Here is a 23,617-nt window from a genome sequence, read left to right as displayed (position 1 = left end):
AACCCCTCCCCCTCTCAACCAAACACAGCCCAACATAACGGTTGAGTCTTCGGGCATATTTTGCTCCCACTAACCTAACTCCGGATATCCCTACCCAATCCAATACTAGAGCAGCGATAGATGAGGCCTGAGCATGGCTCTTGTTTCCTTTTGTTTTTCCGGCGCGTGTGAATCATCTCATCACACGCCCTTGTACGCCTATTGTTTTTCTTTTGGGGGCCCAATTCAGCAATATGTGTAACCTCATACACAATGATTTCCTAGACTCCTTGGACTTGGCCTCTAGGCCTGAGGCAAGCATGAATTTCTTTTCCCCTGGATTCCTGTTTACTCTTCACTGTACCAATTATTTACCTAGGGTTAACCGGTCTGACGTCTGCATCTACCCTACCTTTGTTTCCCCTTTTACATATACCATTTATTCAATGTTCTATTGGATTTTTTTCTTATTTCTTTTTCTTCGTTTCTTCTCGGCCTTTAGCTGTCGAGAAATCTAATTGGTGTTTGTGGCTTGCGTTTATGGTTTTGGAGTTTTATTGACGAACCTAATGAGTGAAGACATAATTTTTAGTTAATAGGCACATATCTTTGTTAGATGATCTCAATTAGAGTCAATGCTAGCCGAAACGAGAATCCCTAAAATTCTACTGTACTATTTTGCGAGCTTCTCAGCGGATGAGAGACTCAACCAACTCATAACCGGACATGTGTAGAATATGCCTAGTGGAAGACAATCGTACTAATTTCAAGGCGAGGGAGAAGCCAAAAATATTGATCCAAAGAAAATAGCCCATTGACTTCTAAAAATAATATCACAAAGATAGACTCGTGGACTTCGTGCAAATACCCTCCCAAGACAAGGTGAGACATAAGAAATAAAAACACAACCACAGATAAATATTGGGATAAATATCCAGGCGGACCGGCCAAATAGGCCTCTGACCTATCCATGCTCTTCTTCCATTGCCATCTCCTGCCTTCTTCTTCGTCTTCTTCTTCCACCATCACTCATGCAATTCAGCTTCCCCTCACCTCACCCCATGTCATGTCACTCATGTCATACATGCTTGTTAAACGTTTGAATATGTTCACAGTGGAACTACATCCGTATATAGTCTCGCCCTTTCAAATAACGTCATACCAGTCCGAGTGGGGCTGATATGGACACCCGGAGAAGCAGATGAGGGCCAAGATTGTACATCAATCCTTTAAAGGTCCTTCTTGACGATGTGGGCCCTGGGAAGGGAGCCGGCACGATCGATGGCGCTCTGTCGAGCTCCAGCAAGACCGTACTGAGTGGGGATGCCATCAATACGGTGGGTGGAGTTGATGTTCTTAACAAGGGTGAGCTGCCAGCAAGTGGCACCACCCTGGCGGGAAGTGATAGTGGAGGAAGCAAGGAAGTACTCCCAGATCTAAGAAGAGAGTGATTAGTTGGATTCATTGAGACAGAAAACTCGGTGAGAGAGAGTCGTGAGGAAAACTTACGCGGAACCAGCGCTTTCCGTACTTGGCCTCGACCTTGTCGCGGTTGCCCATCCAGTTCCGGTACCAGCGCCAGAGAGTAGCAGAGTAGTGCACACCAATGGTGTCAACAGCCTTGACCTCAAAGCCAGCGCCCTCGAGGCGATCCACAACGAAACCGAGAGGAGTACTGGCATCAGCACCGGGGAAAATGTACTTGTTCATGAAAAGACCCCAGATGAGGTCCTCGTATTGCCAGGACTTGCGGAGACCAGCAATCTGCAGGAAGAAAGTACCGTTGTCATCAAGCATGTCATAAACCTGAGTCAAGAAAGAAGAGAGGTGGCGGACACCGACGTGCTCAGCCATCTCGAGACAAGTGATATGTTGGTATCCACCCTCAATACGGGGAGCATCGCGGTAGTCACTGCAAATGATGCGGCTCTGATCCTCCTCGATACCAGCCTTGCGGAGACCATTGTTACCCCACGCGGTTTGGTTGCGGCCAAGAGTGATACCGGTAACGTGAGCACCATAGTGAGCCGAGGCGTACTTAGCGAGGGTTCCCCAGCCACAGCCAAGATCGAGGATCTTGTCACCGGGCTTAACACCAATCTTCTCACAAACAATAGCCAGCTTGTTGTCCTGGAGCTCCTCGAGGGTCTCCTCCTTGTTAATATCACTGATAACACCGGAGGTGTAGATCATGCGTGGGCCAAGGAACCAAGCGTAGAAGTCGTCACCTCGGTCGTAGTGATCACGGACTTGCTCCTCATCTGGAAAAAGTGTTAGAAATACCATGCCACCGGAAGTGCGCGGAAACTTGCTTACCCTGGGAACGGGTGTGCATCAGCATCTCGGGGATGAAACCAAACAGGAAGTGCTTAAAGAGACCAGTGGTGAACTTGAAGTTGGCCCAATCATGACGGTACTCGAGGCACTCCAGAGCATCGCCCTTGAAGTCAACCTCACCATTGAAGTACTTCTCGTAGAAGACCTCCATGGGGATCTTGCTCTTGCCGCGGTAGGTAGCACGGTCGTGGTCGCTGTGGAACTGCAGATAGTGCTCGACGGGGCGACCACAGTACTTGGCCTTCTCGGTCTTGCGAGGAGAAACAGCAGAAGAGACAGCCCAGAAGGCCACCAGAACGGGGACAGAGGTGAAGAGAGCAAAGAAGATGGTGGTATAGAAACCTCCGCCAACCTGGCGAGCCAACCACCAAGGCACAATGATCTCCAGAGCGATCATCAAGCCATTGGAGAAGCTATCGCTGCCGGGTGAGTCGGCAGGGACTGGAGCATTCTTAATAGTCGGGTACTGAATAGTAAAAGAAGTAAATTAGCTCCTGGGATCACCAAATATCCCTTACGGATAGCTCTAGCTGTGCTCTTACCAGGGTAGTCGGGACACCGCAGTCGAAGGCAGGCTTGGTCTGCTCGGGAGCAGCCGGAGTCTGGATGTATTCGAACTCATCAATGGAGTCCGGATGAATGGTCGTCATGGCGGCGAAGCGTCTGAGAGGAATGAAAAGGGAAAAAGGAGAGGCCAGAGAGTAAATAACATGTGGGCAATTCCGGGGCGGTGTGGGCTAGAACAAGGTACCTAGAAGTATGTACGTGATTGGTACCTCTAGTTCCATGGGCGGGCTAGCTGAGAACCTGGTACCCGTCAGGTACACCGAGTTTACTCTACTCCCCTGTCTATTGGGTCCACTGACGTACTTTGTAAACTATTATTGCAGGGATTAGCTGCATATGTAGGATGGTGGATTTTGTCTCATTCATAAAGTTCTTAGTGAGCAGCCCTGTGAATCACCTCAATATCCAGCCATTAGGAGTGAATGACAGAGGAGGTCCACATCGCTAGAATCCGGTACTGCCTACGTGGTCCCTGACAGAAATGCATGTGCGATCTCGCCTGTCTGCGGCTTGGCAAAGGATCAACATGAGAGTGGAGAACTCCTGAAACAATGTGATCCGCGGCTGAAGGGCTGCAACCTATCCAGTTGCAAGTACATTAATACACTATTCCATAACGCCGGGATCCTTCGGCTTGCTGCCAAACCCTATGAATAACTTCCAATCTCCAGATAACAAATGAATAACCATACTGAAGTAAAATTGTAGTCCCCTTTCGATGCTGAGTATCTTTCGTAATGTACCCCTACAAACTGAGCTGGAAGCTCCGGGCCTCATCATCTTCCTCAAACGTAGGCAGTGGTTCTTCCGGTTCCTGGGTGATCTCGTCTGGGGCGTCAAAGCATCCAGCAGCTTTGCAACGAATCCACATTTCCGAATCCAGTGGAGGGGGTCCATACAGCTGCATATAGATTTCGGGAGACAGGACCTGGGAGCTCGGGGCCCTCTGTGTTTGGGAATGTTTATCCCTCAGGGTAGACGATACACTGCGTCCCTTGGAATACCCAACGGTCGTGCGAGAGTTGACAGAAGCAGCAGTATTGCGCATGGAAGAAGGGTTAGATGGGACCCTGGCGCTTTTCTTAGGCATAACCAGTGACGATGCCAACGACGCCACCCGAGTTTTGGGGGTAAGAGCCACCCGAGGTGCAGCATTCGGTTGGGATCCAGCAAGCGCCGCGGCGGCATCACGAGCTCGAAGCGTAGACACACTGCGAGTTTGTCGTCTGGTGGTTGTAGGTCTCTTTGGGGGGATGGCATTTGGCTGAAGTGCCTTTGCGGACTCGCTCTCGCCAGAGCTCTCAAAACCAATGTCCTCGAGTTGTTTCATGATCATATCATCCACCATCCTGTCGCAAGCCGCTGAATCCTCCTTGAATTTGCGCTGTTTCGCTGTGAGTCCATCCCTGCCAACTTCTTGCTTTCCGTAAACACTCTCCAAACCCAGAGCTCGATTCTTTGGTCGGAATTGTGGGAATGTGGTGTCGTATGTCACGTCGTCTGGAAGGTCCGGAAGATCTGTAGCTCGTTAGAAATGAGCTTCTGAGTTCGCAGCTTCAGTTGTGCTTAGCGTACCTCTAGGCTTGGGCGGCATGTATTCAATATCCGGTACATCATCCACAACAGCGTCAATGTGGACTTTGGCTTGAGCTTGTTGTGCCGCTGGAGCAGCTTTTCTGATCTTCTGGGCAGTCGACTGTCTGCGGTTTGTCTTCGGTTGCTTGGTGGTTCCTCCGAAGGGTGCAGGCGTCTGGAGGTTGTTGGCTTTGAGATTGGTTGTTTTCATGCCCAGTGGAGCACGATCCTTCACTACAATCCAGAGAGCGAGTCAGTCATCATCCCACCTTCATCTCCAAAATTCCAATTTTCGCGGAGCACGCGTACCCATCGGAGTCATAAACGCGTTGGCCAGTTTTCCATTCTCTTGGCGATTCTTATTGCCCTTCACGGTGCGATTTCCGAATGCCAACGGGTTGTTCTCGTCATTTCGCTGCTTGCCGGGTGTCTTGGGTGCTAGGTGCTTGCTTTGGTTCAAAGGCTTAGCTGCCGCGGCGGTCTGGTGAGTGTTTACCAGGTTCTCCTGGTCGCGAAGAGCCAACATAGTGGCGAATTGAAACTGATGATTCTCATGCACTGTATTGAAGAAGTCCAAGTCGCGTTATTATCTTAGGTGTGTCAAAGAGCCTGAACGAGTTCTAGATGCAGGTGTTGTCGAATGGTTGCCCGTGGAGACGCGGCGATCCTTGGGCGGTGATTGGTGTAGAGAAAGAGCGGATTGTGTACCTAACCATACCATGGTTACGCAGTTGGTACACAGTAAGTACACGGTACTTCCCCTATAGTGGAGCTACAACCTATTGCTCTGGTACTATCTACTTATTCACTAGTCAGCCATTATTCCTCCCCTTCTCTCCCAAAACTCTCCCCAAATCATCTTCCACACATCCATCCAACACTCGCCCGGTTTCTCGCTGAGCGAAAGCCTAACTACTCTTCCTTTCAACAATACATATTTTCTTCTTTACTCCCTTTTCAATACTAAAATGGACAAGATTAGGGAGGTAAGTCACTAAGACCCCTGCCGGCGGGGTAGCTTCACTGCTTCCAAAACTCACACACCCCCTCGTCATATGCATATATGCATAACCCCCCAGCGTCCTATCACCTTCCGGTTCAGGATTTTGCTGACAGGTTGGTATTCCTTCTAGCGCATGGTCGCCCTCCGCGCCGAGGCTGATGAAGCTCACGAGCTTGTCGATGAGCTCAAGGCCAAGGTCAAGACATTGGAACAGGAGAATTTGTCAAAGGAACAAGAGATCACATCGCTCAACCACCGCAACCAGATTCTAGAGGAAGAGGTTGAGAAGGCAGAGGCCGCCCTCAAGGAGGCTAAGGATGCTGCCAGCCAGAGCCTCCAGCACGACACCCAGAACGAGGCTCTGCAGCGACGAGTGCAGCTCCTTGAGGAGGAGGCTGAGGAGAATGACAAGACTCTTCGGGAAACAAACGAGAAGTACGACTAGCCACCGGCTCTTTCACAATTAAGTACTGACATTTTGTGCACTCAGGCTCCGCCAGACGGATATCAAGGCTGGCCACTACGAGCGGAAGGTGCAGGCACTCGAGGACCAGCATGCCAAGCTGGAACAAAGATACGAGGATGCCATCAAGGAACACAGCAGTGTGAAGAAGGAGCTTGACGACCTTGCATCCCAGATGGCCGACATCTAAGCTGGCTCAAACTGGTGATGGTTGTGGGATACCGGGAAACATTTGGTTGAATACAAGCTCCATTCTCTGGCTTGTCTGCTGTTTCATGCTGTGATTGTTTGTGTTACGCTGGTCCCAACTACATGGGCCAGATACAGCGCTTTGGTAGCAATAACTTTTCATCATACAACATGCACTACGGTGTCTACCATTTCCTGCACATTAATTCAATGTTGCATTTTCCATAATGTAAAACGCCTGTGACCCGTAAAATTGACTAACAAATAATTGCTTGAAGCCGAGTATATGCACATGTGATCTCGTATCTCTCTCAAGATGTGGTTTTCTCATTCCTCTGCACCTTTTCGTGCCTTTGCTCTCTTCGCCTTCACAGCCCGCTGCTTTAACTGTGTTTGTTTGCGCTCAACCTTGGTCTCATAGCGGAAATTCCTCTTCTTTTTCCTGGCTGCTTCTGAGGCTGCACTCCGGGGCTTTCTCTTCTTGGCTTTTGCGTCGGCCTCTGTGGACTGAGCCGCATATTTCTTCTGTTTCTCTTCTTCAGTCTCTGAGTCCTCCCCCCTGGCGGCCTTGAGGAGACCCTCGCGGGATGCATCCATTTCTTCAACTGTGACTGTTGTGTATTTATCCTCGTCGACATATTCGGCTTCGTAGTCCACTGCAGGAGGCTCTTCGAATCCCTCCCAATCTTCCTCCTGCTTCTCGCCTTCCATTTCGCCGAGATCTCCAGCATCCTCCTTCATGCGCTTGAGTACTGCTTTATGCTCCGCCATTGCCTGTTCGAAGTCTTTTTTGCGCTCCTCTCGGATCTAGAAAAATTAGTGGGATGTCTTTAGGCACGCATTGAAGACTGTCGAACCTTCTTTCTTGCTTCTCTTTTCTCCTCTTTGTATCTCTTTGCGGCATTTTCTTGCGCATGTTTGGCGCGTTGCACCTTGCGTTTGTGAAATCCAGTCAAGTATTCATGTCGGTTTTCGTCGTCGAAATTGACCTCTTCAACTTTAGGCCCAGCAACAATTTTGCGTTTTTTCAAATCTTTAGGACCCATGATGAATGAAAATCCAAATCTCAAGTATTTGAATCAAATAACAAGTAGACCTTTATATATCGTAGGTTGTGTTAAAACTGCGTTCAAGAGCAAAAAAAAAAAGTTAATATGAAAGCTCAGGCGGGTCGGGGCTCTCGACCGCCTCCGAGGCCAAGTCGGACACCTCCCGTTGGCAACATCATCGCGCCAACCTGACCCCATCCCCCACGCCAAACACAATGCATCTCAGCAGGTTCGGGCTAGTGGCCCTTGGGGCAGCTGCCGTAAATGCTTTCAGAGATACTTCGCCGTTCTTCCTCGCCTCAACTTCTGAGTATGCTTGATTGGCTGCCTTCCCGCTGCGGTTAACTAACCGCTCCTCCCTTAGGGTCCTGACGAACTCCGCCTACATACAGACAGGAGCTTCCCTCCTCGAGAACCTTTCATCATCTCTGAGTACCTGTCCGTCAGACTACTATGTTGTCGTCTACCAGCCTGGGGTGCACAGTTCCGACTACTCCACGCGAAAGTCCGCACCCCGCTTGGGTGCAAAGATGCTTGGGAAAGACAGCGCGATCCGGTCCAAGATGAGCATCAATGAGGTCGCTGGCTTGGTGGAACCCAAGGAGATCAAAAGCCTCTTGGAGAAGAAATGCAAGGCCCAAACTACCGCCGTTGACGCTTCCTGTAAGTTGCTTTGGTGGCCAACAGACTTGGCAAACCCTCGAACAACGTCAGAGCTAACAATGTAAAGCTGGATCGTACCCCTCATCCTTTGAGAAGGGTCCCCGGATTATTGATGTCGAATTCCCCATGCTATCGCTGGACTCGGACCGCGCACAGCAGCTTTCTGCATTCGGTATGTACACAGTCCACCTATACACTTCATTGTTACTAACTCTGCTAGATGGTTTCCTTGCCGATGTCGTTGATCGACTTCCTTCCTCATCTAAGTATACTATTCTCTACATTACCTCGCCGAGAGAGTTCCCCGAGACGGATTCCGTCATCTACGAAGCCTCTGGAGATTCGTACCAAGACTCACTCCACATGGAGCTTAAGCGGGACTACTCCGCGCATGGCAGCGCCTCGAGCTCATCAAACCATACCTCTCTCTTTGAGGAGTATCAATACTTTACTCCAGGTTTGTATCTGCCAATTCTTCGATTTCTCTGTTCGCTATACTCACCTCTTTCTAGGCATTTTCATGGGACTCATGGCTGCCTTCTTGTTCTTCGCGATCTTGTATATCGGCATCAGTGCCCTAAGCAGCCTTGAGATTCCCTATGCTGCATTTGAGAAGGACACCTCGGCTGCTGTGCAGAAGAAAGCGCAGTGATTTGTAGCGTTTGTTGGATTATGTTTTGGAATACACCTCCATTGCTGTAATTGATTTTCTGTTCTGTTGGGGATTTCAGAGGCTATTATCTCGTATTCCCATGTATGATATATCATGTTCTCCCGGTTTTCGAATGTTAGATTTGCCTACGTAAATATCAGTCCTTACCCTCTTATTTTGAGGGCTGTCAGGTGATGGTCTCAGTTTTGCCTAAGGCGCCCCTCTCTAGCGTTGGCGCGGTTTGGTTTCTTCTAATTCTCGGTTAAGGACTTGTCTTACAGTCATCTTCATACACTCGTTTTCCTCACATCAACGGCAGTCACTCGTTTATGAGGGATTCCCAAGGCCTCACCCTCATATGGAAATTCGTTGATTGTGGATCTGTGACCCGCAGCCTGAGTTCAGCATCCGCCCGCGAGAGACAAGTCCCAGTTATTTTTGGAATCAGCCGATATCTTAGCCTTGCTACCCAGATTTCATTGATGACCTGACAAGAATCGATAATCTTCTTTGTTCCTCGCTGTCGTTAGGATCGGCGCCTCTTCTAAGCGACCTTGCACATTGCTGAGAAGCAGCTAATCGATTCTTAACGCCGCCATGCGAGTTCTACCGCAAAGGCTTGGGAAAGCCAAGCCATCGTTCCTCCTGTTACTGGTTCTGGTCATCGCTATTGCTGTTCAAGTGTCTGCCGTACCGGCGGACGATCCAACATCGGATACTACCGATGCCGCTAGGACCACCGACGATCCCTCCACCACCGAACGCACCTCTACCGTGAGTGAGACCACAACATCTTCAACCACTTCCACATCGGAGCCAAGGTCCACTACCAGCACCGCCTCCTCTTCTACAAGCACAAACATGGATGAAACCACCACGTCCTCCGTTTCCTCCACAACGTCCGACGACAGTACGACAACGTCCGTCTCCACGACAACAACATCAACATCCACCCCCACAAACAATTCCACCATTGTGACGATACCCCCGATAGCCAACGCCCCATATATGAAAGAGAGCAGCGCTCCCGAAGGCACAGTGTTCATCGCCGTCGGCGCCGCGCTAGGGCTAATCGGCCTGACTCTGCTCGCCTGGCGCGCAATGGTCGCATGGTCCGTAAACCGCTCAGTGCGACGCGCCGCCGTACTACACGCCTCAGAAAACAAGCGCCTCCTCCGCGGCAGCAGAAAGAAGCGATCGGTCCCCTACTCCGCCGCCCCGGTCGCCGACGTGTCCCTCGAAAAACTCGGTGCTGCCACTCGCGCAAGCTACAAGCCCAATCGGGCCTCAACCACGAACAGCGGTCTTTTCTTTTCGCCTACCGCAGGTGGTGGTCCAGCCGGGTCTCATTCCAATCTGCACGCTACAGGAAGTACGGGAAATCGTGGCTCAACATACCTGCCTGCTGGATACTATGCTGCTGCCAGTACCTCGCACCCCGCTGCAAGTGCAGAGCGTCCGTACTCGCCCAATCCTGCCCTTTCGTCACCTTCCCTGCCTCCTGTTGGCGTCTACCATGATTCGCATAATCAGCGCCAGTCTTATGCGGCTGCCTCGACGAGTTCCTTGAACCTGAACCAGGCGCCGCAGGGTCGAGCCCCTAGTGCATACCTTGAGGATCTGTTTGAGGGCCATGTTCCTCACAGCTCTGATTCGGGCCGTCGGTAATGCCACTGGGTATGCCGGTCATTATATGAAGGAATGATATTGGCGACCTATTTCTCAGACTCCTGACTCTTTTTCATTGCCATCTGCTCTACATCTATTATTTTCTTGTGCATTTTCATTTCGGGTTTGTTTCAACTCGGCGTTTTATAAACCTTTTCACGTGAGGTGATCTGCTACTTTATCTTTCTCTGCGCATTATTAACCATTACTCCCTTGTCAATACAATTCAGTTTCCTCACAAAGCGATCCAACTATGGATATATATAGCTACATCCCTGCTAGTATTTTGCCATTCTTGCGGTCAATATCTCTTGCATTACATAAGGAAAGGATTGATCAAAACTTGTGTTTTATTGAGATGGTAAATCATGAAATATCGTTAAGCCCAACCGAGAAGAGTCCAAATGGAAGGGGAAAAAAAGAAAGTCACCAAACCGATCCATATAGACAAAAAACCACCCTCTGAAACTAGGAATATGTACTTGAGTCATGGGACTGCTGTACGGGGTATCTACGAATTCAAAAGAAAGCGAACTATTCAATGCGCTTGTAAAGCTTGGCCTTGGACCCAGCAGACGAAGTTCCGGCACAACAGGCTGCAGGCTTCTCCTCAGGGTGGAGTGAAGATTTGTTGAACAGCTGTGAGGATTGCGGGACGTCAAGAGCCGGGTTCTTGTTGAAGAAGCCATCTGGCTTCAGCATGATGCTGATACGCTCCATCGGCATAACGGGGAAGTCCTCGATGCGGGGATTGTGGGTAAGACCGAAAGCTGCAGGGGTTTGTTAGTTATACAGTACAGACCAAGTCGCGGGGAGGAATGCTTACTGTGCCAAAGGACGATATCTTCGTTCTCTATGTTGTCCTTACGCTGCACCCAAGTCTCGACGCCCTCGGCGCGGCGGCTTTGGTTGGTGAACTCGCCTGCAGCATACAGTTCATCATCTTGGTACTTGGTGACCCAGATCGGCTTGGTGGCGAACTCAGCACGGCGGTAGCCGTGGGCATTCTTGTTGACCAGAAGCATTTGGCTGGGAGCAGCCATGAGCTTGTATGCAACAGGCTTGTAGGTGATTGGGTTGGTAATATTGTCGTTGCGGATCTTGAAGACACGGTGGCGATCCACGCTGGTGTTCGCTGTGCCTGACGTGCGCATCACCGTAGACTCGGAGGTATAGCCCACAAGGTAGGGGTTATTCTCGTCTTCTGGCATAGGGACGCTGTCCTCATAGTAGATGGTATTCTTAAATCCATCAATGGCAGGGTCAATCCGTAGAGAGAACATATGCTGGTGGAAGGGAGCCATAACACCAGGACCGACGTTGGTACCCCAAGGGACGGTTTCGCCGTTCTCGTTGTCGAATGGAACGGTGGAAAGAATGCCGGTGGCTCGGACTTCCAATTCGACATTGGCGGCTTGATCAAAGATGTAGTTGAAGATGTACTCATAGTTGGCCACAGTGCAGATCATCTGTAGGACCAACTGGCGGTTTCGCACAACGGTAGCAGCACCAGACCGATAGTTAGTGTGCTTGTGCTGCAGACCATTATCTTGTTCGTGCATGCAAACCACGTTCTTCATCTGTAGTGGGTTGCCTTTGGAGTCGTTGCTGTAACCATCGAAGTACTTGATATGGCCGAGACAATCACATCCAAGAGCCAACTGATTGGCATTCATACCAAAACCAGTGTCGCCAACATCAAACGCCTGCTTGCGGTGGTAGGGGGCTCGGGGATCTAAATACATGTTAGTCAGATCCGCTAGGAGTTGGGGTTGATAAAGCTCCGATCCCACTTACCTCCATAGGGAACAGTCATCTCAGAAACAGCCAAACGATAGAAGATGTTTCTGTTGTCATATGTAACATTGTAGATAACCAAGCCTTCACGGGCGTTGAAACCGACTCTGAAGCGCCATTTCTGCCAGTAGACGGAGTTTCCGTCCACCGAGTAAGAAGGACCTTCAGGCTGTTGTACGATATAGGGCTTGAGATCGGTGCGGACGGGTTCATCCAAGAGGTCGTGGGCGTACTGGACCGTCTTGACTTGCTTCCAGGGCTGAGTAGCGGTAGTCTCGAAATCAGCACCGCCGGGCAGGTAGTCCATACGGACCAACTCGTGAGTGAGACCGTCGAACACCGGTGAGAATTTGCAAGGCAGAGAGTAGTGATTGTTCTGGGGGTGATCCACTTCGACCAAGTACATAAAGCATTGGAAGAGACGTCGGTCTTCGCTATCGCTGTCTGTGCCATACATCCAAGGGTCATTGCAAGCAGTGACGCCCGTGGGCAGTTGCAATTTCTCGATCTCAGCCAGTACGGCGGGGTGCTTCATGCACATCTCTTCGATTGCGGCAATTTCATCAACATCAATGGGGCCCTATAAAGTAGAACCGTTAGTTGGCCCCATTCTTGCTTCAAAGAGAGGGCTTTGCTTACCTGAACCTCCTTGGGAAGCTCCTTGGCATAGACAACGGTGCGCTTATCGGCATTGAGGAGAGCCTTGTAGAATGAGCCGTTATCCAGACGGTGGAAGAGCACATAGAGGAGACGGGCAGGCGGTGTGGGCAGCGGCCGCCGTAAACGCTCTGCTTCGATATATGCGATAACATCCTTCTTGATAGGCTCATTGATATCAATGCGCTTGTAGCGCAGAGAGACGCCCGGGAAGGTCGCCTCAAGGATGCGTACGGCGAGCTTGATCTCCTCCGGTGTGATTGGGTCGAATGGGTGAGGCCTGTGGCTGGTCACCATTTTGACGGCGTTGAGGGTACACTTCTGAGGTGGAGATATGAAGTGGTTGTGAGAGGTATTAGGGAGGAAATGGCGCACGAGTCCACAGAGAAGTGACAAGATACAAGTGAAAGAGGCAAGAGAAGTATTGAATAGGATAATTCGACCCAATGCTTGCACTTAAATATCTTGTCGCAATTGGGGGCCCCGGGTTCTTATCTGGTTACATAAGATCTGATCTGGCTGTACCTGCCTAATTAGGACAGAAGACAGGGCAAGTGGAGCGTTGGAGAAGCGGAGTCTTGGCTCTGGAAGATTGGGGAAATATGGATGAACTATGAAGATAGGAGGCAAACTTTAGAGCAATAGGACTCAGCCAAGCTACTCGAAATATTGTTTTTAGAATTTATCTCAATAATCTGAACTAATATACCCCGTTCTTTGTCGAGATAACATGCGAAGATCTCATTTAAGTTTGAAGTCACATGACCTTTAACCCACAATGAATGTATCACGTGATTGTGGGGTCGGCGTAAAATTTTCCCAATTTAGTTTAGTGGAATCTGCTATCGATAACTCTCCGATAAATTGGGCGGGCAATAACCTGCTGCAGCAGCGCATGCTTGTCTGAATTTGTCCAATATTTGCGATAAGCATGCCGTCACTAGTACCTGTTAGAGCATCTCCATACGACCCCGGCGCTCCTTGACACTATGAATGGCTTTCCTGTGAATGGCTTGGCGCAGTCGTCTTCCTTCACACCCAGCCAGCCCACTTCCGCCCCGAAGAAGTGTAGGACACGGCAATCTGGCACAGCATGGACTCGCTCAGGATGCATAACCTGCAAAAAAAGGCGCAAGGCGTGTGATAAGGCCAAACCAAGGTGCGTACTATAATTTGAGTTTTTATTTCATAACTAATTTGATCAGTTGCAACAATTGTCTCAAACAAGGCCGGATATGCGAGGGCTATGGCTCTATATGGGCAGAGCCACTGGGTCCATCGGCGCAGGTATTCTCACAGATGCAACCTTCAAAGCGCCGACGGCTCAGTGCATCCTCGCTGTCTCAATTGCCTTCGCCTGCGCCGTCCCCGTCCTCGGATGCATGGCTTGAGACTCGCTTATCTCCTGGATCCGGGACTTCCCTGGGCTGGTCTGTTCCATCTTCTCCTCAGGAATATGTATCACTTGATGCATCCACCAGTCCGGTCCAAGATGTAGAGGAATACAGTCCTGGCCCGGATATTAGTTTGCATGACTCTGTCGCGGTAATCCCACAGCCCCAAGGTTATATCAGTCATCTCTCAACGCATGAGACCCATTACCTCCAATATCACATGGAGCAGGGATCCCGACTGCTAGCAAATCTAGAGAACGATGATAACCCCCTGCGGTCGATGTTGATTCCTAGGGCAATGTCATCACCTCTACTGATGAAGGCCGTATGTGCCGTCTCTGCTCTCCATCTAGCAAATCGCTCCCAAGGCTTCGGGGCACATACGGCTGCAGTCAGCTACTATAGTGGAACGCTCAACGGACTCCGCAAAGCACTGGACAAGTGTTCAACGGAGGTGTTCCCCGAAGATGCCATGCTGGCAGTTGGTCTACTATGCAAATACGAGATCGTGCGTGGTAGCGTTAAGCAATGGGTTGTACATCTCAATGCTTTACAACGTCTGATCGTTTCACGTGGTGGATTTGCGTCAATGAATCGAGATGCAGCCGAATTCCTGCGTGGACTGTATGTGTGACAAGATGCAACATACATTATCGAAGACTAATATAATTTATCAACATCTAGATTCGTATATGCTTTTAACATGGCCCGGATCAGCAACCGCAAGTGTATCACTTCTACGGATATTTCTGTCGATAGTGATATCGGTATCCCAAAATTGGATATCTATATTGGATACACAGAGGAAATCCTCAAATTATGTGCACGCATCGCAGAGCTGCATTCCCTCCAAGATAATACCTTAGCTCTTCAACTCAGCGTTGCGTCCATGTTTGTCTCTCTCCATGATTACTAAAGGATTATCCAGCCGAACATCTGCACTAACACCCCGTCTCAGAAACGAATCCCTCATCACCTGGTCTCACACTTCAACTCCCTACATAATTCCCCAAGGGACGTCACCAGCAACCATAACTCGGCTTCAACTTGTAGCTGAATGTTTCCGCGACGCAGGATTTGTCTATCTCCACTCAATCATGGAGCGTATTAGCAGAAACCATCCAGATACCTCCCCAATCACCAGCCCTGGTACAATTGTTAACACTAGACTAGAGGAGAGCCCATCTCTTTCAAGACAAGACTGGCTTCCTCTCATCTCCACGCCGAAAAGTCTTGCCGTCTACCGCTGTCTTGCCCGCATTGAAACTTTCCCGCTGGGCGATCACTGCGAGTTCTCGGCGCTGACGTTCCCACTCTTTATATCCGGATGTGAGAGTGAGAACGTAGAGGACAGAGAGGTTGTGCTTCGTTCTCTGGGCAAGCTGCAGGATAACTTTGGGATTGGGAATGTTAGGCGTGCGAAGGAGTTGTTGAAAATCTTGTGGGCGAGACAGGATGCTAATTTTGATGCTCAGTTTAATGGGATGGGTTGGAAAAATGTGCACTGGTTGGATATTGTTGAGGAGCTGGGATGGGAATTGATTCTTGCATAGATACGGCAGTTTGTATATATTTATTGCATTGGGGATAGATAGGGTTATGTTTGCATGAATGACACGAAATCTAATTGTTGCAAATACATACATGTACATATGTATAGACCTCAGTATGAAAAGTTGTGGTGGAACTAAGCAAAATGACTGCTTTGGAGGGCTAAAAGTTTCAAGGATGAGGTATTTTTTGTATAGGAACTCCATACAAAAGGTACATCAAAATAACATAGGCATAACACCGGCCATAAACTACTTTGGATATAACCTTGGAAGCTTAAGGAGGCAAAAGGTTCTAGTGTGGTTCTAGTACGGTTCTAGTACACATCTAGTTACTACGAAAAATTAGTTCTAATTCTATATAAAAGTATGAAGCGCACCTCGAAGAACCTGACGCATATATATATAGTACAACATACTTTGTACATACTAGTAACTAGCAGCAATTTAACTATTTTCTTGAGTCATACTTTATAATATGGTCAATACCAAGCAATTGAGGCTTGATTCATGTTATATAATCTTCCTATATTCTCCGTTACTATTTTATGACTTCAAGAATATATGTTGTTTCCATGTACCTTTTATATGGCAGTTACATAAAAAAGATACCTGAATTACGAATTGCTATCGGGTAAAAGACTTGAGTTTTGCTATCCAGTGGGGCCGACTGAAAACCCTGGGGCCGAGTTCGCCATGTGGTGGGCACCTGGCCCGACGAAAATTGACTCGGAACCACACCGTCAAAGGGTTTACTTACTTCCCGTTTATACCCGTCTATATGTTGTATAGGCATTCTCCTTTCTTAATACTTTCTAGGGTATGTCCTCTTTGATATATTCAACTCGACTTGGAGGTCATTGTCCCTTTCCACTTATACTAGCATAAGACAAAAAATATTTTTTCCGCTGTAACGCTGGAAAGCCCCCACTATGACCCATCAAATCACTATGGCCGAAGAAATTGCCACGGAAGATAAATTTATTGAGGAGGATCGGAGGACGATGGCGTGCTAGCCTATCGATATTAGCCAGCTCCATAAGCCTCTACTTAACCAACGGGTTCTCCCTTCTGCCGATTTAGAAGGATATCACACTTCAAAGATGACCGACCTAACATCTTCCCCGGTCGAGAGCGTTTCGGCTGATCTCGAGAAGAAAACACCACATGTTCAGTCTACTACAGGAGGCGATGGAGCACTGCAATTACTGGAAGCTGGTTCGCCTGCCGTTCTCGATCCCGCCGCATCACGGCGACTATTGCGCAAGATCGATTTCTATATCATGCCATTGATCTGCATCGTGTACTTCCTACAATATCTCGACAAGATCGCTATCAGTTACGCCAGCGTCACGGGTCTGCGCGAGTCAGCAAACCTCCAAGGCAACCAATTCAACTGGGTGTCGAGTATCTTCTTCTTCGGCCAGCTGGCTCTCGCTTTCCCCACAATGCGCATCATGCAATTATTCCCCCTGGCAAAATACGTCGCCGTCAACGTCACGATCTGGGGCACTATCCTGGCCTGCATGGCCGCTTGCAAGTCCTTCGCCTCCCTGATGGTCTGCCGTACACTTCTGGGCGCCGCTGAAGCATCAATCATCCCCGCCTGGGTGGTCTTCACCTCGCAGTGGTACCGCAAGGATGAACAGGCTTTCCGCGTCGGCTTGTGGTTCGGCATGTGTGGATTCGCGCAGATGTTCGGCGGCTACGTCGCATACGGCGTGGCAACCCACATCGGTGGAGATCCTAGCGCGTCTCTGAAAGGCTGGCAGGTTATTTTCCTGATCCTGGGTCTGCTGACCGTGATCGTCGGCATCCTCTTCTTCTTCCTGCTGCCGGATTCCCCTCTCACAGCGAAGTTCTTGACACCGGAAGAAAAGGCGATGCACGCAGAGCGTCTTCGCGGAAACGGACAGGGCATCGGAAGCACTGTCTTTAAGAAGGCTCAGGTTTACGAAGCCCTCACTGACCCTCACACCTGGCTCTACGCCTTCTGGGTCATGGCGGCAAATGTACCGAACTCCACTGCCACGAGTTTCGGAAACATCATGGTAACCGGTATGGGCTACACGAAAACGGAAAGTCTTCTCCTCGTCACCCCAATGGGCGCTTATGAGGTGGTTGCATTGATTGGCCTGACCTATCTTGCAATGAAGACCCAGCGACGACTCTTCTGGTGCATCATCGGCCACATCCTGGCCATCGTGGGCGCGATCTTGATGGCGACAACCAACAAAGTGCCGGCCCTTATCGGATACTACCTCACTGGAGGTATTCCGCTTGGATGGACGACAATTCTTGGACTTACCAGTACCAATGTGGCTGGCTCGACCAAGAAGATCACCGTGTCCTGCATCCAGACCATCGCCTACACTGTTGGCAACATCATCTCGCCTCAGACCTTCCAAGCTAAGGATGCCCCAGGATATATGCCGGCTAAGATCTCTATCTGCGTGCTGTACTTCGTCGTCACGCTTGATCTGGGCCTTATTTGGTGGGTGGCGCAGCGGGAGAATCGCCGACGCGACCTGGAGAAGGAGGCACTGGGCGATGCGTATGTTGTTCCTGAGAACAACGAGTTTTTGGATTTGACAGATCGGGAAAATCCCGAATTCCGTTATGCGATTTAAAAATTGTTTTGTGTACTTGAATTGCGATTTTTTAGCAGGCCCGGATATCTCCAGGGATCAAACAAATATAATATGTACATACTATTTCCACACACTTGGTGCCATTTTTATACTCAAAAGTGCCTTTCGTCCGTATTTTTAGGGTAGCACTAGGACCAATCCCCTCCCAGATAAGGCCAACCCCCTTAGATATAACCAACCCCCCTTACCCGATTTGGGATACCCTGATCACCTGGTCATGGCAGAATTATTTTCTGCCAGCCAAATATTTGTATACATGAATTTTGATTTACATAGTTGAAAATATATGTTTATTATCAGAAAAAGATGCTTATTTCTGTATGATCGAAGCTTTATTCGTACAACTGACTATTCCGCTTATTAATATAGCAGCAGGAGTAGGTAGGAGGAGCGACAGAGAAAGCGGTGGATTGGAAATCAAAGCGGTAAGTTAAGCGGTAAGAGAAGCGGTCAGGATTTATGCCAAATCGGGTAAGGGGGGGGTGGCCTTATCTGGGAGGGGGTTGGTCCTATAGGTACTCTATGTATTTTTATCAACACTAGATTAAAAAAGACCAATCATATAATGACTTTGACCGGGTTCTCTGCTCCAAGGAATTCACATCTGCTATAATTTTGCACAGCCGCACGGGCGCGCCTGACGTTTTTGTTAGCAAAGAACGCCCAGATTTCCGTACCTTTGTCGCATTATGATCACTTTCTTCCAAGGCAACATAAGCACCATGTTGTGTACGGGTTTCCCTCCTATAGCTGGAGGGAGCGAGGTGGATCAAACTTATCAAAAAAAAAGTAGCTAAGAGAAGAAAACGAGTTCAATTTGGCCTGCATGGAGAAAGGCAACTACATTAATATATTTAGCAGGGATCTTCGGTCATTGTGGCTGTATTTTGTCGCATAGGCGCATGTAGACAAGGCGATGCAAGACTTAACTTCCCCATCATCTTCTTTCAATATCCATCGAGGACTGGAGACAACACTTTTCTCACTCTATTGCTTGAACTGCTATGCATGATGGCCAGCCTTTCACGGAGTTATCCGGCGATAGAACTTGATTATACGCTTGGTGGTGATTCCGATGTGACCAGCCTGTCTTCGGGGTAAGAAAACTTATGCAATTCCTCAAATAGATAGCACCTAATTAACTAGTGGTACTTACAGCGACATCGATTTGACAAGGCCTGAGATTCTTCAAATCGTCCTGGAAGCGGACGAGTTCGTCACCAAATATGACTTGGCCGACATCCGAGAAATTATACGGAAGGGGGCGTTACTGTTCTATCATCCACATAATCTCGCGCAGATCGAAGAAGAGATGGGATATTTGGAAAACCAAGGAAATAGTATTAAGGGACCGGGTAAACCACCGGGGTCGAGTGTTTCTATAGCTATATGCTACGCGGCTATGTTCCTCTGGTGAGTATTTCATCGCTTAGCAAGCTAAATCCACAGGCAATCTAACGATTGTACTCAGCGATTTCCTAGGTTCCTCTGCTCCCATCGAGGTGTTTTACCCACGACTAGACGAGGGTCAGCCCTATTTGGGGTCCGAGGGGCTCTGGTTTTGGGAATACCCGAAAGGGTTCTGGGAAACAGTTCTGCTCTACAGGTACGTTATGGCTCAAGTCTCTTTAACGGTTGGCGTCTGAGTTCTAAAATTTTCACAAGTCTTGCACCACTTGTATCCGCACTGCTTGGCTTTTGGCTCTCACTAAGCTTGAATCGATACTGGGGTCGACGTCGGGCGTTTTCCGTGGCAGCGGCCCTCGCACTAGTGGCTATTTTTGATAGGTTTCTTTGCCATGACTGGGAGTACCTTGCTATAGCTGACATTTTCGCTCGTGTTGCAACAACGATGTTGAACTGTACATCATTTTTGTACATCGCCGAGATAAGTGAAGCATCAAGACGGAGCTCCACCGTGGCGAAATGGTATTTGTGAGTGTCGCAGTTGATATGATGCATCCGAGAAAATTCCTAATCAAGTTGATAGTGGGTCTTCACTATTGAGCATGGTTGCCCAATTCATCTATGACCCGGCGCTTTTGAGCTTCATCATTTCAACGTTAGCCGCCTGTGTCGTTCTGGGTCTTTCCATCCAAATACCGGATTCTCCCTACTGGTTGACACTGAATGGCAAAGTCCATGAGGCACATGAGTCGCTCCGGAGCCTTCGAGACACAGAGATTATAGCCGCGCGTGACCTCTACCAGATATACATTCTCGACGGCCAGAGCGACTTAAGGAATGGCAATCTTACTTGGCCAAAGCCTTTACCCCGGCTCAGTGAGCTGTTTACCAACCGCCGGCCGAGAGTCGTCTTAATGACCGCTATTTCATTAACGCTCAGTCGAATCTTTTCAGACATCCATCTTAGATCAATGGTCTTTGGGCAAATTGAGTTACCAGATCTGGCTTTCCACTCAATAATCATACCACATATCGGAGGATACTGCGTAGTTTTCCTGGCGGCTTTGATGTTCGATCGATTAGAGCGACGGCGCACGCTAATAAGTCTTTATTGTGGAATGGTCATTTCCTTGCTGGGTCAATCACTTGCCTCGTCGCACAGAGAGGAAGCTCTCAGTCTCTTTTCAAGATCATGCTTCTTCATTTTCCACCCTGTTTCTGAGCTCGTTTTGGTTGTCTATATTTCGGAGGTCTTTCCGTTATATTATCGTGGTAAGGTGCCCCCAGCGGGGAAATGAGATAGCTTTGCTGACTTGCTACTAGAGATGGGAGTTGCTATCATATTTTCCTTCTTCTATGCAGGCGTTGAGATATTTCCCACCTTCATTGGCTGGCAAATGATAATGCATATTCCTTCTTCTGGACTGCATATACTGTAAGTACCGAAATTCCGGCTTGCTAGGAAGGTTCTTTCCCAGTCCTCTAATCCTAACGTGCATCAGCATATCGCTTCTTATTTCCATTCTACTGGCCTACCTCTTCATGAAGGAGACCAACAAACTCCCTTTAGAATCCGTCGGTTCAGCATTGGAGCCTTTCCCCAAAGGTCTCATATCTTACCGGGTTTATGTTCATCTCCCGTATCTATTCCGGCGTTATGTACTTAGAAGGCAGATTGAGCTTGTGTCATTTGGAGAACATAGATACAGTGAAGGTGGGATCGCTTTGGATAGTGAGAACACACTCTCCATGTAACGAGCGTGGAAATAATCTTTCGATTCTGGAATATTTGATTTGTCTGTCCTTGTGAACTTCTACAGAAAGTTCCATCTCTACTTTCATCATTCCTTTTTCTGTCTCAATTTGTCTCAGATTCACGTTATTTAGACATGACACTAGCGAAATAATATAATAACAATATCTATTGAGAGGCCCATGGACGGCGCAAAGCAAAATTCTGCCAAAATCCTCGACCAAAGCGCCTTTCTAATTCCGGATGATGAGGATTGCAATTAGCGCCATGATCGAGCAACAAACGTGCTGCATCATGTCTCCCCTTTGCGATCGCTTCATACAACGGTGTATGATGGTTCCCGTCTTCTTGGTTGATGTCGGCTCCGGCTTTGATGAGTCGCTTCAAGAACTCTATGCTTATTTTGTTGGATCTGATTGCAAGGTGAAGTAGTGTCAAACCATCGTCGTCAGCACAATTCGGATTGGCCTTGTAATGCAATAGGGCCGCTGCGATCTTTTCTCTTCCGAGAAATATTGCATATTGAAGGGGAGCACGTCCATATCGTCCTTTCTCTTCTATAGATGCTCCTGATCTAACCAAAACCTTGATTGCATCAATATTAGCCATCCTACAAATTGCCAAGTGTAATGCTGTGTCCCCTTCGAAGTTTTTGGCATCGACGTCAGCACCTTTTTCTAACAACAGTCGTAGTTTCCTGGAAAAAGACTCGAAGTCTCCTTGACAGGTAGCGAGGTGAATCGCCGTCTCTTGGCGTGGCTTGGTGCGGATCTTTGGGTCTGCACTAAATTCAAGAAGATTTTCAATTGATTCAGGTGGGCCTTGCTCTGCGGCTATATGAAGAGCCGTATAGCCTTTCAAACGAATGTTTGGATTTGCGTTCGACACGAGGAGAGCTCGAAGCTTCTTTATGTTGGAATTTCTTCCTTTTTCTAGCTTCACGAGATGCCAAAGGTCTGAAGAGTAGAGGTCCTACAAGCCAGTCAGCGGTTTGCGTTTAGTAAAGCGGACGCACGTTCATTAGTAAAGCATACCATGTCAAACTCAGTGATTCTTTGCGGTGGGACGTCAAATAATTCTTGCCGATTAGACTGAAGCTGTGTCTGTGAGTCTGTGATAGTATCTCTGTTGATGGTAGACGATCCAGCGAATTCATATGAGATTTTAGTTGGTGTCAAATCCTGAGAAGCACTATCCGAGACCAAGGGAATCACCCAGTCCAACATACTAATTTGCCCCAAGGCCTTTGGTCTGTTTTCAGCGACTGGTGCTAGCAGTCGTTGTATGAAATATCGACCCGAAAGGCTAACGCGTTGCCTAATAAGAGGCTCTTCCGGGAAGCCAAGAGCGCCGTCACAATAGCTTTGAAGTGCTCTATATGTAGCGTATTCATCTTTCTTTCCCTTGAACGGAACCTCTTTTGTCAAGATGTAGTAGGCCAGACAACCCAGAGACCAGATATCAACAGCATGTGTGTAGCTCGATTCTTTCGTTCGGTTGTTTATTCCAAAACACTCTGGTGCCATATAACCGTCTGTTCCAGCTTGCGTCCGCGGCTGGGTAATTCCTTTCTGTGAGAGCTTGCTAATGCCAAAATCGGCAATCTTCACACGAATTGGGTTTTGGGCAACGATCAAAACATTCTAGAGCTTGTTAGACAACGTCTCTTAATTTGCCAATTGGGATAGAATTATCTCCGGCTTGATGTCCCGATGTGTGATTTCAAGCTTGTGCAAAACAGACAGGCCCTTCATCAATTGGTTACATACACACCACGCTTCCACTTCAGACAGCGGACCGGGATATCGAGAAATGTCCCCATAAGGGCAGTACTCCATTACGAGGTGTATGTAGTCCTCGGATGGGAACCAGCCAACGAAGTCAACAAACAGCTCTTTTTGGTGTGGTCTGCATCAACATTACTAACTTGATCTTGGAGGTTTCTAGGTAGACATACTCCACTTCTTTCAACACTCGTTCCATCACACTGAGCTCTCGATAGCTGACGGTACTGTTCCGGCGGATATGTTTGAACACTCGTAGGTCTTTCTGTTGCGACTCATATAGGAATACGTTATTCGCAGGGGAACGTGTTAGGGAGATGTTTCGGTTCCAAAACACGATTTCCCTTATTTGCCGACCGTCTTCGTCTGTCTTGATGATTCGACTTTCACGAAAACAGTGGTCGTTGACATTTTGCACATCAAGCCTGAGCGACTGAGCAAGCCCGTCTTCGTCCATTTTGAGGATTATTGCCCTCTAG

The 23,617-nt window shown here is 48.5% G+C and overlaps 11 protein-coding genes across 11 annotated transcripts; 6 read left to right on the top strand and 5 right to left on the bottom strand.

The window, feature by feature from the left end:
- Positions 1-1,208: 1,208 nt before the first annotated feature.
- N7479_010886 (putative cyclopropane-fatty-acyl-phospholipid synthase) lies at positions 1,209-2,966 on the bottom strand (the record flags this gene model as incomplete). The annotated part of the gene is made up of 4 exons (XM_057258577.1): positions 1,209-1,415; positions 1,489-2,240; positions 2,296-2,782; positions 2,859-2,966. The coding sequence occupies 4 exons, from the start codon at positions 2,964-2,966 to the stop codon at positions 1,209-1,211; spliced, it is 1,554 nt and encodes a 517-aa protein (XP_057106035.1).
- A 662-nt stretch (positions 2,967-3,628) lies between these two features.
- Positions 3,629-4,984, bottom strand: N7479_010885 (uncharacterized protein; the record flags this gene model as incomplete). Its single annotated transcript, XM_057258576.1, has 3 exons — positions 3,629-4,401; positions 4,459-4,692; positions 4,768-4,984. The coding sequence occupies 3 exons, from the start codon at positions 4,982-4,984 to the stop codon at positions 3,629-3,631; spliced, it is 1,224 nt and encodes a 407-aa protein (XP_057106034.1).
- A 442-nt stretch (positions 4,985-5,426) lies between these two features.
- Positions 5,427-6,114, top strand: N7479_010884 (tropomyosin; the record flags this gene model as incomplete). The annotated part of the gene is made up of 3 exons (XM_057258575.1): positions 5,427-5,444; positions 5,592-5,896; positions 5,952-6,114. The coding sequence occupies 3 exons, from the start codon at positions 5,427-5,429 to the stop codon at positions 6,112-6,114; spliced, it is 486 nt and encodes a 161-aa protein (XP_057106033.1).
- A 326-nt stretch (positions 6,115-6,440) lies between these two features.
- N7479_010883 (rRNA-processing protein RRP17) lies at positions 6,441-7,159 on the bottom strand (the record flags this gene model as incomplete). Its single annotated transcript, XM_057258574.1, has 2 exons — positions 6,441-6,920; positions 6,971-7,159. The coding sequence occupies 2 exons, from the start codon at positions 7,157-7,159 to the stop codon at positions 6,441-6,443; spliced, it is 669 nt and encodes a 222-aa protein (XP_057106032.1).
- A 122-nt stretch (positions 7,160-7,281) lies between these two features.
- On the top strand, positions 7,282-8,477 carry N7479_010882 (Ac45/VOA1 transmembrane domain-containing protein; the record flags this gene model as incomplete). Its single annotated transcript, XM_057258573.1, has 5 exons — positions 7,282-7,472; positions 7,527-7,825; positions 7,893-7,997; positions 8,046-8,282; positions 8,338-8,477. Coding segments are annotated over 5 exons (972 nt in total), but the record flags the coding sequence as incomplete, so codon positions are not given.
- Positions 8,478-9,074: 597 nt separating this feature from the next.
- N7479_010881 (uncharacterized protein) lies at positions 9,075-10,145 on the top strand (the record flags this gene model as incomplete). The annotated part of the gene is made up of 1 exon (XM_057258572.1): positions 9,075-10,145. One exon carries the CDS (start codon positions 9,075-9,077, stop codon positions 10,143-10,145), a length of 1,071 nt encoding a protein of 356 aa, XP_057106030.1.
- Positions 10,146-10,679: 534 nt separating this feature from the next.
- N7479_010880 (uncharacterized protein) lies at positions 10,680-12,896 on the bottom strand (the record flags this gene model as incomplete). The annotated part of the gene is made up of 4 exons (XM_057258571.1): positions 10,680-10,915; positions 10,972-11,880; positions 11,943-12,522; positions 12,582-12,896. The coding sequence occupies 4 exons, from the start codon at positions 12,894-12,896 to the stop codon at positions 10,680-10,682; spliced, it is 2,040 nt and encodes a 679-aa protein (XP_057106029.1).
- A 692-nt stretch (positions 12,897-13,588) lies between these two features.
- N7479_010879 (Zn(II)2Cys6 transcription factor) lies at positions 13,589-15,546 on the top strand (the record flags this gene model as incomplete). Its single annotated transcript, XM_057258570.1, has 4 exons — positions 13,589-13,758; positions 13,805-14,617; positions 14,678-14,884; positions 14,952-15,546. 4 exons carry the CDS (start codon positions 13,589-13,591, stop codon positions 15,544-15,546), a joined length of 1,785 nt encoding a protein of 594 aa, XP_057106028.1.
- Positions 15,547-16,646: 1,100 nt separating this feature from the next.
- On the top strand, positions 16,647-18,173 carry N7479_010878 (allantoate permease family MFS transporter; the record flags this gene model as incomplete). The annotated part of the gene is made up of 1 exon (XM_057258569.1): positions 16,647-18,173. The coding sequence occupies one exon, from the start codon at positions 16,647-16,649 to the stop codon at positions 18,171-18,173; it is 1,527 nt and encodes a 508-aa protein (XP_057106027.1).
- A 1,029-nt stretch (positions 18,174-19,202) lies between these two features.
- N7479_010877 (Major facilitator superfamily domain general substrate transporter) lies at positions 19,203-20,621 on the top strand (the record flags this gene model as incomplete). Its single annotated transcript, XM_057258568.1, has 6 exons — positions 19,203-19,291; positions 19,353-19,607; positions 19,666-19,800; positions 19,860-20,129; positions 20,185-20,477; positions 20,542-20,621. The coding sequence occupies 6 exons, from the start codon at positions 19,203-19,205 to the stop codon at positions 20,619-20,621; spliced, it is 1,122 nt and encodes a 373-aa protein (XP_057106026.1).
- A 901-nt stretch (positions 20,622-21,522) lies between these two features.
- Positions 21,523-23,595, bottom strand: N7479_010876 (ankyrin repeat and protein kinase domain-containing protein; the record flags this gene model as incomplete). The annotated part of the gene is made up of 4 exons (XM_057258567.1): positions 21,523-22,326; positions 22,389-22,997; positions 23,124-23,262; positions 23,312-23,595. The coding sequence occupies 4 exons, from the start codon at positions 23,593-23,595 to the stop codon at positions 21,523-21,525; spliced, it is 1,836 nt and encodes a 611-aa protein (XP_057106025.1).
- Between the last annotated feature and the right edge of the window lie 22 nt (positions 23,596-23,617).

This window comes from Penicillium vulpinum (genome assembly GCF_028829585.1).
Source record: "Penicillium vulpinum strain IBT 29486 chromosome Unknown utg000004l_segment0_segment0, whole genome shotgun sequence".
Classification (NCBI taxonomy): Eukaryota; Fungi; Ascomycota; class Eurotiomycetes; order Eurotiales; family Aspergillaceae; genus Penicillium; species Penicillium vulpinum.
The sequence above is the reverse complement of the archived record's forward strand: the minus strand, read 5'-3'. Positions and strand labels throughout refer to the sequence as shown.